This window comes from Poecilia reticulata, linkage group LG1 (genome assembly GCF_000633615.1).
Source record: "Poecilia reticulata strain Guanapo linkage group LG1, Guppy_female_1.0+MT, whole genome shotgun sequence".
Classification (NCBI taxonomy): Eukaryota; Metazoa; Chordata; class Actinopteri; order Cyprinodontiformes; family Poeciliidae; genus Poecilia; species Poecilia reticulata.
In genome coordinates, this window is record NC_024331.1 from 5,561,369 (window position 1) to 5,574,789 (window position 13,421).

Consider the following 13,421-nt stretch of genomic DNA (forward strand, 5'->3'; position numbering starts at 1 on the left):
ATCCATCCATCCATCCATCCATCCATCCATCCATCCATCCATCCATCCATCCATCCATCCATCCATCCATCCATCCATCCATCCATCCCTGGTTAATGGTTTTGTTATGACAATACAGCTGTTCAGCCCCAGTCCCTCCAGTTCCCATTACATTTTTAATACTGCGTTGGACTGACCTTGACCTACTTTTTAAAACTGGGTCTAACAATAGACCAAGTCAATAGATTGACTCTTATTGATCAGCCACATTGTCGCAAAAACCAAATCTAGAATTAATTTCAATAACGATATTAATATCAGATCGGTGCATCTCTAGTGAGAACAGAACAAATCTGTAAGAGGAAAGAATAGTTTTTCCCAGCAGGGCACCGTGGAAACCGGCTTAACCAGCACAGACACACAGAGAGAAGCACACAAGCTGTAGCCGAGTCCTACCACCACAGTTGTGTGGAAGGTGCTGGGTTGAATCCCGGGTTGTGTGCGAATGACGAAAGAGGTGAAAAAAGGAAGAAGCAACCAAATACCTGGAGAAAAAAATAAAGAGGGAAAAACAACGCTTCAGATAAGGCAGTCAGAAACACACAGTAACTACAGCGTCATTGAACTGCTGCGTGACACGTTGGGTCACTGTGGGGTGGAACATGAAACACGGCTGCTTTGAGTCAGACCCTGCCACCTCCTCTGATTTCCTGGGGAAAACCCTGCTCTCGATCACTTTAAGCCCTTCACACGACAGCGGCTCTAGCAGCGCCGCAAAAGGGCGTGTCCTGCTTTCATTAAAAAGAAACGTGATCTGCAGAGATCTCCACAGATCTGCTAGAATAATGTTAGTGTCTTTAACACGAGACTGAAACATCAACCAGATAACCAAGCAGGCTCAGATACGTTGAATGTTGGCGTAACTTACACAGAAGTATGATGAGGAGCAGGAGGGCCAGCAGGAGAGCCTTCTTCGTCCGGTCCCTGACTGAATCGTTAGATGCAAGAAAGAGAACTCATGTTTTACTTACAGAGATATTTTTATAAGCTAGAAAAATCACAAGAAGCAATTTTTACATAAATATTGGCATGTGAAAGCAGCTTATGATCCACAGGCAGATGTTAAAAAGTAATAAAAATACTGCCGTTGTCTAGGTTATGCACCATTCATCGGCAATAATATTGTTACTGTCCGATGTTATTGTTAGTCACTTTTTTAACGCATCAGTCCGATATCGACAACCGATGTTTATTTCTAGATTGTAAGGTGTAAAAATTGCTTTAATTATTTTTTGCACACCAAAGTATTTTGGTATTTTACATACCAAATCAGAACCTTTGTTGTCTGTTTCTAGAACGCCCATAAATCTCACTATGTCCCCAAACAAAGCAATAGATGACAAACCTGCTTGTCTTCTCATGGCAAACTTAGCAGTTTTGCAAAATACCAATACGGTAAAAAAAACAACAACAAAAAAAAACCCTACCTCTATCTACCCTAGCGCCAAAACTTTTTAGTAAAAAAAAAAAAGTTTAAAAATTATGTGTTTCCATTAAGCTAATTTATTTTCGAAATGTGAACTTGTATGGTCAGTGGAAACACAACTGAAGATGACGAACCTGAAGATGTGAGATGAAGCACTTTTCTGTGTGCATGAGCAGCCATCACTGAGGCTGAATCTGTTGCAGAGTAGAGACAAAGACTTTCATTAGGGTTCTCCAGAAACACACACACACGCACGCACACAAAACACAAAGTAGTACTCACTCATTAGATTAGAAAAGGCACCACTGATCCTGCTCCTGTATCCTGGACTGGGAGCTGCACCACTATTGCCGGGCAGGGTTCTGGTTGTGCTGGGAGCAGGTGAAGGCTTCCTGTAGGGGCCCTCGGCAGACGAGTACCCTGAGCTGTCGACGCCACTTTGACTCTGTTCCTTGTTTTTGGATCTGGGCTGCAGGCCAGTGCTGCAGTGGCCAGGAGAAGAGCTCCTCTCCGGGGTCATCGAGTAGCATCGCTTGGACGTGTGGTTCTGAGGAGGCGACGGAGTCAGAGCCGGCCGAGGGGTCGGCGAGGTGGGGGCGAAGGTGACGCTCCTCAGGGGCGACAGGGTGGGAGCGCTCCCTGCCGTCAGACCTGGAAGGGAACAGAGAGCTGTCGTGTCAGATTGTCCCATTCCCACATGGATGGTGCTTCCTCAGTGTGACGGACGACAGGACATTTAATTAGCTGTCTAATTATTATGGTTTTGTTAAATTAGTAATTATTTAGCTTTGCTGTTTTGAAAAGAGCTCTACAACAGAGATCTGACTAAATGTTCAGGAGTCACAGAGTCTACTGGCCTGGCTCAGGGACCGGAGTTTCTGGGCTGGCAGAACTGCAGTTGCTGCTCGTGCGGGAAGCCGACCTCCGACCTCCGGACTTCTTCTTGAAAACCCTGGAGGACAAATGGCTGTCAGAGAACAATCACACATGGGACTCGAGTTGGATTTCCAAGCCAGAATCTATGCTTTGCACATAAATACTGGAGATACTTGCTTGACAGGGTTTTCTCTGTAGGATATGTTGGTCACACTGCTGGAGTCGGATTCCTCATCTGAATGGTAGTAGCCACCAGACACCAGGCGAGAACTCCTACGAGCCATGACTGAAGAGATATGATGAAGAAATCATAGGATTAAGAAAGGTAGTTTTACTAGCGATATTCAATATATCGGCACTAACATCGGCATTGGTTGAAATTAGTCAGTTTTAACGTATCGGTTTCAGTTTGATAAATAAAATGGAGTCGATATTAACAACTGCTAATTATTTAAATCTTGTTGCTGTTTATTTCTAGACGGGAAAAGGAAAAGGTTCGTCATGTTTGGTCATGTGACAGTAACAGTGATGTAGCAAAGAATTGTGGGAAGCAATGGTGAAGCCAGCAGGCTGCCTGTTTCTTTTCAAGATGTCAGAAGGGTAGTAAAGATTGGTAAATATCAGTTAAAGACAATATATAACGAGTGGGAGATATAGACTTAGAATTTTATTGCAATATTTTGTGGAACTATCATGATAACGATAAAGATTATGCAAAAAAAAAAAACAACAATAACTATGTATTACCTATTTTTCAGGTGACTGCATGGCTCAGCATTCATAGCGCCACAAACACATTGTTCTTAAAAAAAATTCCCATTTGAAACAGGCGTCTTCTGGACAACACTTACTTAAAAATAGTGTGGTTTGTATTACTAAACTTTACACAGTAACTGCATTTAATCATATCTTCAAATTTACTGATATTTACTGATCCTTCCGTGAACAAAGGAGAAATTAGTAAAAAATACATTTACGATCACACCGATTGATTTTTTTATTTTATTTACTATCAATAACTGAAATTGATTTTAACAACAAATCCATGCTCACAGGAAAGACATGCAGACTCTCCACATCCCAGCTGGGAGTAGTTTAATAATTTATAATAATAATAATTCATTCACACAGCCATAATAATAGTAGTGGATACAACCGTAGAAGGAGCAACACGCTGTGGTGGCACAGCAGCAGTGAAACATAAAACAGCAGTGGTGGTGGTAGCCATGCCAACAGTTAAGTCTTTAAAAGGCGCTTTTGCAGTTAATCTTGCGCATGTGTAATCCAACTAATACTGCCCACACCCTGGGGTTACACAGCAGGAGTACATAAGCGCAACTGTACAGGACATGCAAACAATTGTTCTTGCGATGTGATGCAAACAAAAACACACACGTACCTCCTGCAGACCTCAACAGAGCCGGTGAACTTAAAGGAAAATATCAATCAATCAAAAAAGACTGATAGAAGGAGGGAGCAACCTGGTCTCAGCTGCTTTGTTAGCTTGTGGTCACACTTGCAGGATAAGCTCAAACAGTAACACCAGTAACACAAGGAATCCCAACGATGATGCAACAGCAACTTTAAGCTGTGCGGTCCGATTGGTTAAAGATGTGTTCTCACAGTGAAGATAAGCAGAGTAAACTGCTCGCAGCTTTACATCTGACTGTGCCAACGCTCTGGTGAGCTCTACGTTAAAACTACACACCTGATATGTTGAAGTTACTGTCTTTGGAACTGAGAGGAATAATCTAGAGTCAGCATACAGCTTCGGTATCACAGATAAAAACTACGGATCAGGCCTGAAATCTGGGGTAGTGATGGACTCTGACCGGAACCTTCAGAGTCACATTAAGACAGTCACAAAGTCAGTCTTCTGTCACCTGAAGAACATCTCCAGGATTAAAGGTCTAATGTCACAGCAAGATCTAGAAAAACTCTTACATGTATTTATCTCTAGTCGCATTGATTACTGCAATAGTTTCTTCATAGGTTTGCCTAAGAAGTTAATCTGACAGCTGGATCTGCAATGTTCTGCAGATCCAGAACATTGCTGCTTGTGTTCACATCATCTCAGTCCCTACATGGGCTCCCTGTAGCTCAGAGGATAGACTCTAAAATACTGTTGTTAGTTCACAAATCACTGAATGGCGTGGAACAAAAATACGTCATAGAGCTGTTGTCCTTGTGTAAACCTCCCTCTGGTTCTAGTCTCTGCTTACCCGGAGTCAGAACCCAACACGGAGAAGCAGCGGTCTGCCTTCATGCACCACAAATCTGAAACAAATGTCCAGAAAACTGCAAAAAAGCCGAAACATTGAGTTCCTTCAAAGCAAGGTCAAAACCCCATCTGTTTAAAGTTATTTTTGGTCAATATTAACTGGAACATTGAAAACTGAGAGTTCTCGTCTTCATTCCAATATTTTACTATAATGACTTTAGATTATGGCATTTGAGAAAATGTGATGTTTTATGTTCATAATTGTTATATTTTTAATCAGGTAAAGCAATTTGAACTGCATGTGTTGCTGAAATGTGCTGTACAATAAATACTTCCACTCCACAAAAATGTGCTACTTTGAGTTTGTGCATCAAATAAAATTCAAAATACATTCAATTTTGTGGCTATAAAATGAGAAAAAGCAAAAGGAGCATGAACCTTAATGCAAGCTCCATTAGTGGAAACACATTAGCATGCTAAGAAGAGCTAAAGTTGTAACTACAGGCTCCCAGAGCTGTGGGTGTCATTATGGCCATATATTAATAGACCCATAAACTGACCAAACTCATTTGAGCAGAGTTACTTACAACTTAGTAATTCAAACAGACGAAGACTTAGAAAGAACCCGGTTCTAATCATCAGCCCATCTTCTCGACAGGGTGTTAACCAGCAGAGAGACAGTCAACGCTCAACTCACGAGAACGTAACCGAGATGTCAAACTTTCAGCAGAGAAAGAAACTCGTATTGTCTTAAATTCTTACCCTGGTCAAAGTTGGCAGGAATCCTGAAGTCACTAACGTGGGTTCGAATGTGCAGCCGAGCGCAACTACAACACTGACTAAAAAAGAGCGGCAGATGATGACAGAAGGGGAAGCTGTGGCAGTCCCGACCCAACAGACAGGAAGTCTGTATGACAGCACGCATGCACATAGAAAACACTGTCGTCCAAACATTTCATATTGACTAATTAGCATTAGTAGGAAAATGAGACACAAACATTTTTTCCAATGAGATCTTGTCTGGCTTAAAGGCTTAACATTACCTTCTGTCTGTTTATCAACCGCCGCCGAGTTAAAGCAAAAAAGGTAAACCAGGAAGAGGTGATGTTTATGCAAGCAGACAGTAATAGCATCACCATGCTAACTGTGCCTTCCAGTGCAGTGGAAACAGGCCTTTCTCTGTTTACAATAAATAACAACAGGACAGTGTGTGTTTCTCTTCTGAACCATGTCGCACACACAGGCGTGACTCCACACTGTGGAATACATCTTCACATTGAAGAATAAAGGTCAGAACTGCTACAGTAACACTAAACAACACTGAGGTAGAGTTTAGGGATTAGATATTAATAGTTTTTCCCCCCTCTCTCATGATAAAGACCAGGATTCTCGTGCAATGTATTCATTTGCATGGAAGCGTTCATTGTTTATATCTTATCAAATTTTCAACAGAGGCAACAGGAGAAGGTCATTCTGATACGATGGACAGTAAACTACAGGTGGGTAAAAAAAAATACTGATTCATCAAGGCATTGTACATTCATTTTTCTCTAACTGAACATCTTTTGGGTGGGTCAGAATGGCAATATTTATCAATTTTGCTTTTAAAATTATGATTCAAAAGTGAATTATCTCAGCTTCCACAAGAAAAGGAGAATTATTTACATCTTCATTACTTACTGAGGTACTAAAAGCCTGTACTTAAGAGCAGAACTACATCAACATATTTTTACTCAAATAAAAGTAAAAAGTAGACATCCAAGAAGTTACTCTATTATAAAAAAAAGTATTTGATGAAAAGGCTACTCAACTGATCAACAAAAAAAAGAGATGCAAAATGATGCCATTTCTAGTTGAAGCATATTTTTGAAACCATAACACTGATCCTATCTGACAATAGAGATAAAACTGTTTCAAAATATTTGGACTCCACAGCAACAGCAAAGAAAAGAAAACCGTTTTAGCATTTCCTTTTCTTAATGCATCTGAAAATGAACTGATGGAGCAATTTGCACTGTAATTCGTGGACATGCCAACTCCCTCCCCGGTCAGCATGACCTGATACCTCAGCACAAAGCTTAATCTCTTCTTTAAAAGCTGCATCTTGCAAAGCCAGACAAAACACAACAACTCACCGCTCTTTCTCAAATCGTTGGACAGTCGTATTTGTAATGAAAAGGCGAGACGGGGTTCCAGGCCTCGTACAGAACCGCCTGTGCAGACGTGTGAAAATGTGAACAGAAAACAGTGTCAGGAAGATGAAAACATTCCCCTGGGGAAAAAAAAAATCTGATTTAAGTTCTACCAGGGATCATGTGCAAAAACAGACAAAAGGGGACTTTATCCAGAATGAGCAGCACAGTCTTTTCACACAAATACATGTGAAGCAGGGTGACATTACTGCTTTTCTTTCACAGATAATCTGTCCCCTTTTCCAGATTTTGGACTGTTGGAACTAAGCCTGTCACAGTAAGAAATTAAGCAATTATTTATGATAATGTGTTACATAGACTCTTAGACTTTATGTATGATGAGAGGACAACTGTTCAACTGGGCTTTGTAAGGTTTGTACTATGTGTTGAATAAAAGGACAAAACTTGTGTAATTCCCATTTTTTAACTGTCCTGTTGATATTACAGGCTCTCCAACTCTACATCAAATCAAGAACACATTGAAATACCCAAAAAGATATTCAGCACCAATTGGAATGAAGTTGGTTCAACAGGCAACCGACTGCATACCTACACACCCAACACGTTGTGGTTGTAACATCCCAAATGTGAATACTTTTTCAAGGCACCAGGAGCACAAAAAGGTTGGGTACAAAATCTACCTTCGAAGAAGTAAATCAGAATCCAAAGAAAGTGCCTGATTAAAAGTCAAAAGCCAGCACAACAAAAGTCAAAGGCTTTGTGAAGATGCTGGCGCAAGTGGTGTCATTGGGCTGAAAGGCCACTCAGCAAAGAGGAAGCAATTTCTCCAAAACTAACTTAAAATGACAGACTGCAGTTTCACAAAGGAACAAAGGTCTTTGTTCTTGAAGATATGTCCTGTGGTCTGATGAAACTAAAGTAGAACTGCTTGGACATAATGACTGTCAAAACATTTGGAGGAACCCCCCCTCCCCCCAAAAAAAAAAAAAAAAACAGATGCTTGTACCCAATCAACACCATCCCAAGACTGGGGAAGAGCTGGTGCACTTCATAAAATAGATGGCATCACAAGGGAAGAACATTAAGCGGCACTATTGAAGCTACATCTAAAGATATCARTCAGGAAGTTAAAATGAATGAATTGTCCAAATGGATAATGGCCCAAAGAATGCAGCMAAAGTGGTTCCAAAGTGTCTTAAGGACAACAAAGTTATTTTTTAGGGGTTGTCTTGATCTAAACTGAATTTGTGGGCTGATCTGCCAAGGCAYGTGAGAGCAAAACAACATACAGACCGGACTGAGTTCCACCAGATCTGTCTGGAGGAATGGACCAGAACTCCAACAAACTATTGTTATAAGCTGATGGTAGGAAACCCAAATCATTTGATCGAAGGCATACAGTTCAAAGGCAACACTACTGAATACTCAGRAAATGCATATAAACTTCTGGTTTTAAAGAAATTAATCAATAACTCTGACATATTCATTCCCTCATTATTGTGATATTTAGCAAATAGAAACAATTTTGGTAATTACAAGGGATTTAACTTCAAACACTGAGAGGGAAAAAAGCAGGCATATCTTTTTATATGGTGTATTTACACTTCTGGTTTCTCTCCTCAAACAAGATTAGCAGCAAACCAAGCATCTAATGAGATAATGAAATTGATTCTCTCTCAGGACATTATGCTCCTTATTTTGGTCTCAACATTTGTCTGTGAAAAAAAAAAAAAAAAGTAAAACAAAGCAACAACCACAAAAAATGCAATACATTTATAAACCACTGGCCCGAATGAGGAATTAGGTGAGAAATAACAGGGCAATTTGCACATAAAGAGTAACATTTTAAACTCAGCAGCAGGCAGCGTGAGGCGTTTCTGCTGGGTCTGAGAGCCCAACTGTTGACACTGGCAAAACACGAAGACGGAAAAATGGCATGAGAGAGAGAGAGGTGAAAAAAAAAAGAGTGAGAACCAGACTGTTAAAAGGCTAGACGAAAAACGAAAAAAAGAAGAAACAGGTCACAAAAAAGATGGGTGGATAAAATGACGAAAAAAGGTTAAGATGAAAGAGGGATGTAGACAAGAACTTTTTAGAGGAAAAGAAACAAAACCACAGAAGGCAAGTGAATGGAGGGTAACACTGCCAGCCAGAAAAACAGCCAGAGAACRTTTAGGTTTAACTTGAATGGAAAAAGAAGGGGCGGGGGAAAAGGRAAAACATCTTGGAAGAATGTGAGTACAGTTGGAAGGGGCAAACTTAGAATGGAATGCAGTGAATTGGTTTTAATCAGGGCCAAACTGGCTGGTAAATAGCGGAGGATGTGGCCAACACTGCTGGGACAATGCCAGTGAAATATGACTCAAACACAAAGAAGTCGTCTCCTCGGTTACCCTGAAAGCAGCGTAGAAGGTACAGAAGCGCTTGGATCTGGTTGCTACCTAATAAATTCTGTTTACATCAGTGCCATCCAGATGTTTCCTTTGCATTCTCTCACTTTCTATAGTTGCTTTCTGGTTTTGTCTGTGGCAATGGGTAGTTTTCTTTGTTCTGGTTTACAATAAGCAGCAGATGGGCTAATCAGTGAATCCAGCACTGAAGCTTTAACTCTCATACATCACCWGAAAAACACATGAAAACTCTTTGATCTTAACCATTTCATTGTAGCTCTGGTGTTTGTTTAGGGTAGTTCCTCATGGAAGGATAACCTCATAGGTCACTGTGGAAGATCCAAAGAAGCAATAGTAACTTCACCAAAAAGTAATAAAGAACCAAGTTGTATAAAGATATAATAACAGCAGTTTTTCAGATTTTTTAAAAATGGGATAATTGCACTATAACAACCCATCCATTCATCCATTTTCTATACACCCTTGTCCCTTGGTGGGGTCAGTGAGGGTGCTGGTGCCCATCTCCAGCTAACGTTTCGGACGAGAGGCGGGGTTCACCCTGGATAGGTCGCCAGTCTGTCGCAGGGCAACATAGAGACAGACAGGACAAACAACCATACACACACACACACACACAGAACATGCAAGCTCCATGCAGAAAGACCCCGGGCCAGGAATCGAACCCAGAACCTTCTTGCTGCAAGGCAACAGTGCTACCAACTGCACCACTGTGCAGCCCACTATAACAACCATTACTATTATTTTGGTCTTTTTGTGTTGTTAGGTCGTAAACCTAATAACCAAATGAGAATCAGCTTTATGAGCCGAATATTATGTGCCTCATAAAGCTTGTCATGTGAAAAAGTACAAGGCCCTCATCATTATACCTAGTAATTTAATAATAATTTAGTTCAAACAGGAGTCCACGTGTTGTCTAAACCATGACAATATTGTGGACATACATTGTTTAATTTTGAAATTCATCTGGATGTGTTTTCAAATATGGCTATATTTAACATTTGATATTAAAGGTTAAAAGTCTTGTGAATCTGCATCATCATTTTGTCGTTTTTCACCTCTTTGTGTTTATTTCTGATTCTTCCGTCTCATTTTGCTTACTCTGTGGCTCTTTTTGGGAATGAATGAATAATTGTGCTTCTAGATTGGAAATCAAACTACTTGAGACCTTGGAGCCGTGCCTGGTAATAAGGAATGTATTCAAACCATTTGTGCTCCAGTAAGGCACAGCTGTTCTTTTGCTGTAGCCAGATTGGATCTAAATCGGTGCAGTGACGTTCTGCACCAAGTTTTATATATTTATTTAATTTTCAGGATGATACAGTGTTTAGTTGTCACATATGTGTGACAACTAAACACATTTTCAGGAAAACCCCTACAGTGGTGCTGCGTTTCTAAGGAAACGCTACAACACAAAAACAGCCCAGGATGACACACTGTAGGGGGCACCACAAGAGGGAGTGATGTTTTTGAACTGTACACGAAGAGTTTTTTTTTTGTTTGTGTTCATGTCAATTGTGTGTGAGCAACATAGTAAATCATTACTGTGCTAAATTACAGACTGTTTCAGTGAGTTTTATTGAGTCCAAAATTTATTTTTTACAAACTCAAATTTAAAATCTTACATATTTGCAACCTGTGGGTCTTTGAACCCTCTACAATAGCTCTGAATAACTCTAGCTTAAAATTATAAAGGATCAACTAGTGTTTTTAATATAAATTTGACAATAAATGCTAATTTAAGCAGGTTTTTTTCTTCTAATAAATTACTTTTCCACATAAAAATACTGATATTGTTTTAGATCTATTTTTTTAACCGTTAAGTTGGAAATAATGGTCTTTTTTCATTTAAATTTTACATAAATTTAAACATCCAGATTTGAAATGCCTGCACATGTTTATAAAATAAAGCAGCACAGTATCCACAAGCCGGGGTGGTTCATGAACGCAGCAGGGWGCCCAACCGACAAAAGTAGCATCACGAAGAACAATGTGGTGGACACATGAAGCGGAGAAAGTGTGTGAAACCTAAACGCAAACCGTGTCACGGCACGAGGAGCGGTTGTTTACTGGGCGTTCATAACTTACCTCGTCATGTAGAGCCGTCTGCCGCAGATAAACAGAACAAGTCGCTAACAGCCAACACAACTGTCAGTTTCCAGTTGCTCAGGAGATGATAATCCTCTTTCTGGAAGGTTAGACTCAACCATTAAGCTTCATTTAAAGCGTCATAATCCCGCTCAAGTTTCTGCTACGAAATAGCCGAAGCTAAAACTAAACTGCGTTGTATTTCATTAAGTTAGGTTTTAATTTTGGATACCATGACAGCAGAGTAAAGCTGCGGTGCAAGCACTGACGGTCGTTGGGATGGCTTCGCTTCGCCGCTTGTTGACAGTAGTCAAGCTAACAGGCTAAAACAGACTTCCGGGTGAGATTTTCAAAATAAAGACGTTTGTGAGGATAATAGTAATACTAATAATAGAAGTAGTTCAGACAAGTGAAACGTTACAGCTAACAAATAAAGTACAATAAAATAATTTAGAAAAGGCTGTGAACAACTGCCAGTATTAGGTACATCTACTCTTGTTTGCTAGTACCAGTTAACATTTTGGAATTTGACAGTGGCACTTTTATTATTAATATTGTTTGCTTATCTTTCAATTGCCGTCCTTCCGCTAGTATTTTTTAATTGTCGCTCTTTTGTAGTTGACACATAGCAATTGAAAACTAATGTGAAATTCATACTTGTGATAGTTAAATTAARCGCTCTAAGTGAAGACTTCTCAGCATTAATGCTTTAGATGCTTTTATGTAGTTTATTTTTGTATTCTTTTCTTCTTTATTTTCTGTATTGCAACTGCAGTAATGCATAACAATGGATAGCCGTTTATTATTACTATTATTTAATAAATTAACAACCATCAAGTGTAATATTGATTTATGTGATCAGTTAAAGCAAAAAATATATATCTCACCGGAAATGTGGACCACAGCCAGCCCCCTTCTATATATTTTATTTATTTATTTATTTATTTATCTGCAGCTGTACACGACCACACCGGTGATGTTGTTCACTTTCAAACTGCTTCCGGTGACGCTTTTGCATTTCCCAGCAGTAAGCAGCTACCAATGCTACCAAACGACGTCATGCTGTTRGGGGTCGGTAGCTGGTATCCCCGTATGCCCGCTGYAATTTAAACCATCTGTCACAAGGGGGAGCCATTTAGCTAAGACAGATCAAAGACATAAACGTTTGCTACAGATCTAGAACTCCCATTTAGTTTTCAAATGATCAAATTTAAGATCATTTAAATGCCAGAATTTATTTTGTTTAAATRTCAGAATTGTCATGGTTTATTCATCTTACCAGTTAATTTTACCGTTATTCCATAAAAATATGGGGTATGGTGAAAGTGTTTGTGGTTGACTTGTTACTATACATCCATCCATTGTCTAGACCCGCGTACCCTTGCATGGTCACAGGGAGTTTGGGAGGGGTATGGTTGGTGCTTATCTTCAGCGGTCACTGGGTGAGAGGCAGAGGACACTTTGGACAGGTTGCCAGTCCATCACAGGGCAACACAGACACACAAGATGAGGTAGAAGTGCACAAAAACTGAATGCAGTCAGAGGTGCTTGTAAAAATAAAACAAAATTTAAGATACATCAAGGTTCAAACAAGCTGTGGTTTCCAAAGTAAATCTAAGCTTTTTTCATCACAGAGCTGATAAAAAAAAACTCTGTACGGTAAACAATACTGTAAACTGTGTCGTTTACAATTTACTTGATTAGACAAAATTTCAACAAAACAAAGTTTTTGTCGATTATATTGAGCACAGAGTAAAACACCGTGGGAACTCCCTGACATTTTGCTGCTCACTGTTGGTTAGCTGGCTGAAAGAAGGCGGCTCCAGAGTTCTGAAGGTCTTTAGAGCAGCTATGTGGGATTCTGCAGCACCACAATAGTCATAGCCTGACCCAAGAAAAGGTTTCAGTGTTGYGGAAGAAATCCTGATTTATTCCAGTACCAAAGAAAACTCACTCTTCAGTCATCAATGACAATAGACCTGTTACTCTGACATCCCACATGAAGGTCCTGGAGAGACTCCTGCTGGCCCACCTGACTAAGTAAACAAGCCCATATCAGAACCCCCTGCTGTTTGCACATTGCTGTTTTGTTGGAGTTGAAGGCGTCGTCATACACCTGCTTCAACAAACAAACTGTCACCTCAGCAAAGAGATAACAGTTCACTGTAAGAATCATGTTCTTTGATTTCTTCAGTACGCAGGAAAAAAAA

General features: G+C 40.0%; 1 protein-coding gene across 5 annotated transcripts in view; it reads right to left on the minus strand.

The window, feature by feature from the left end:
- LOC103477276 (SUN domain-containing protein 1) overlaps positions 1–11,531 on the minus strand; it is a 17,767-nt gene extending 6,236 nt beyond the window's left edge. The window contains exons 1-9 of one of the 5 annotated variants that reach the window (XM_008430328.2): positions 11,212–11,531; positions 6,698–6,775; positions 5,325–5,401; positions 2,519–2,627; positions 2,323–2,417; positions 1,748–2,116; positions 1,600–1,659; positions 908–967; positions 436–524 (exon numbers count right to left, since the gene is read on the minus strand). In XM_008430328.2, the coding sequence (XP_008428550.1) occupies positions 436–524; positions 908–967; positions 1,600–1,659; positions 1,748–2,116; positions 2,323–2,417; positions 2,519–2,627; positions 5,325–5,401; positions 6,698–6,775; positions 11,212–11,219 (945 nt within the window). In that variant the 5' untranslated portion in view covers positions 11,220–11,531. The other 4 variants (XM_008430639.2, XM_008430407.2, XM_008430561.2 and 1 more) reach the window with 4 other exon arrangements.
- Positions 11,532–13,421: the final 1,890 nt, after the last annotated feature.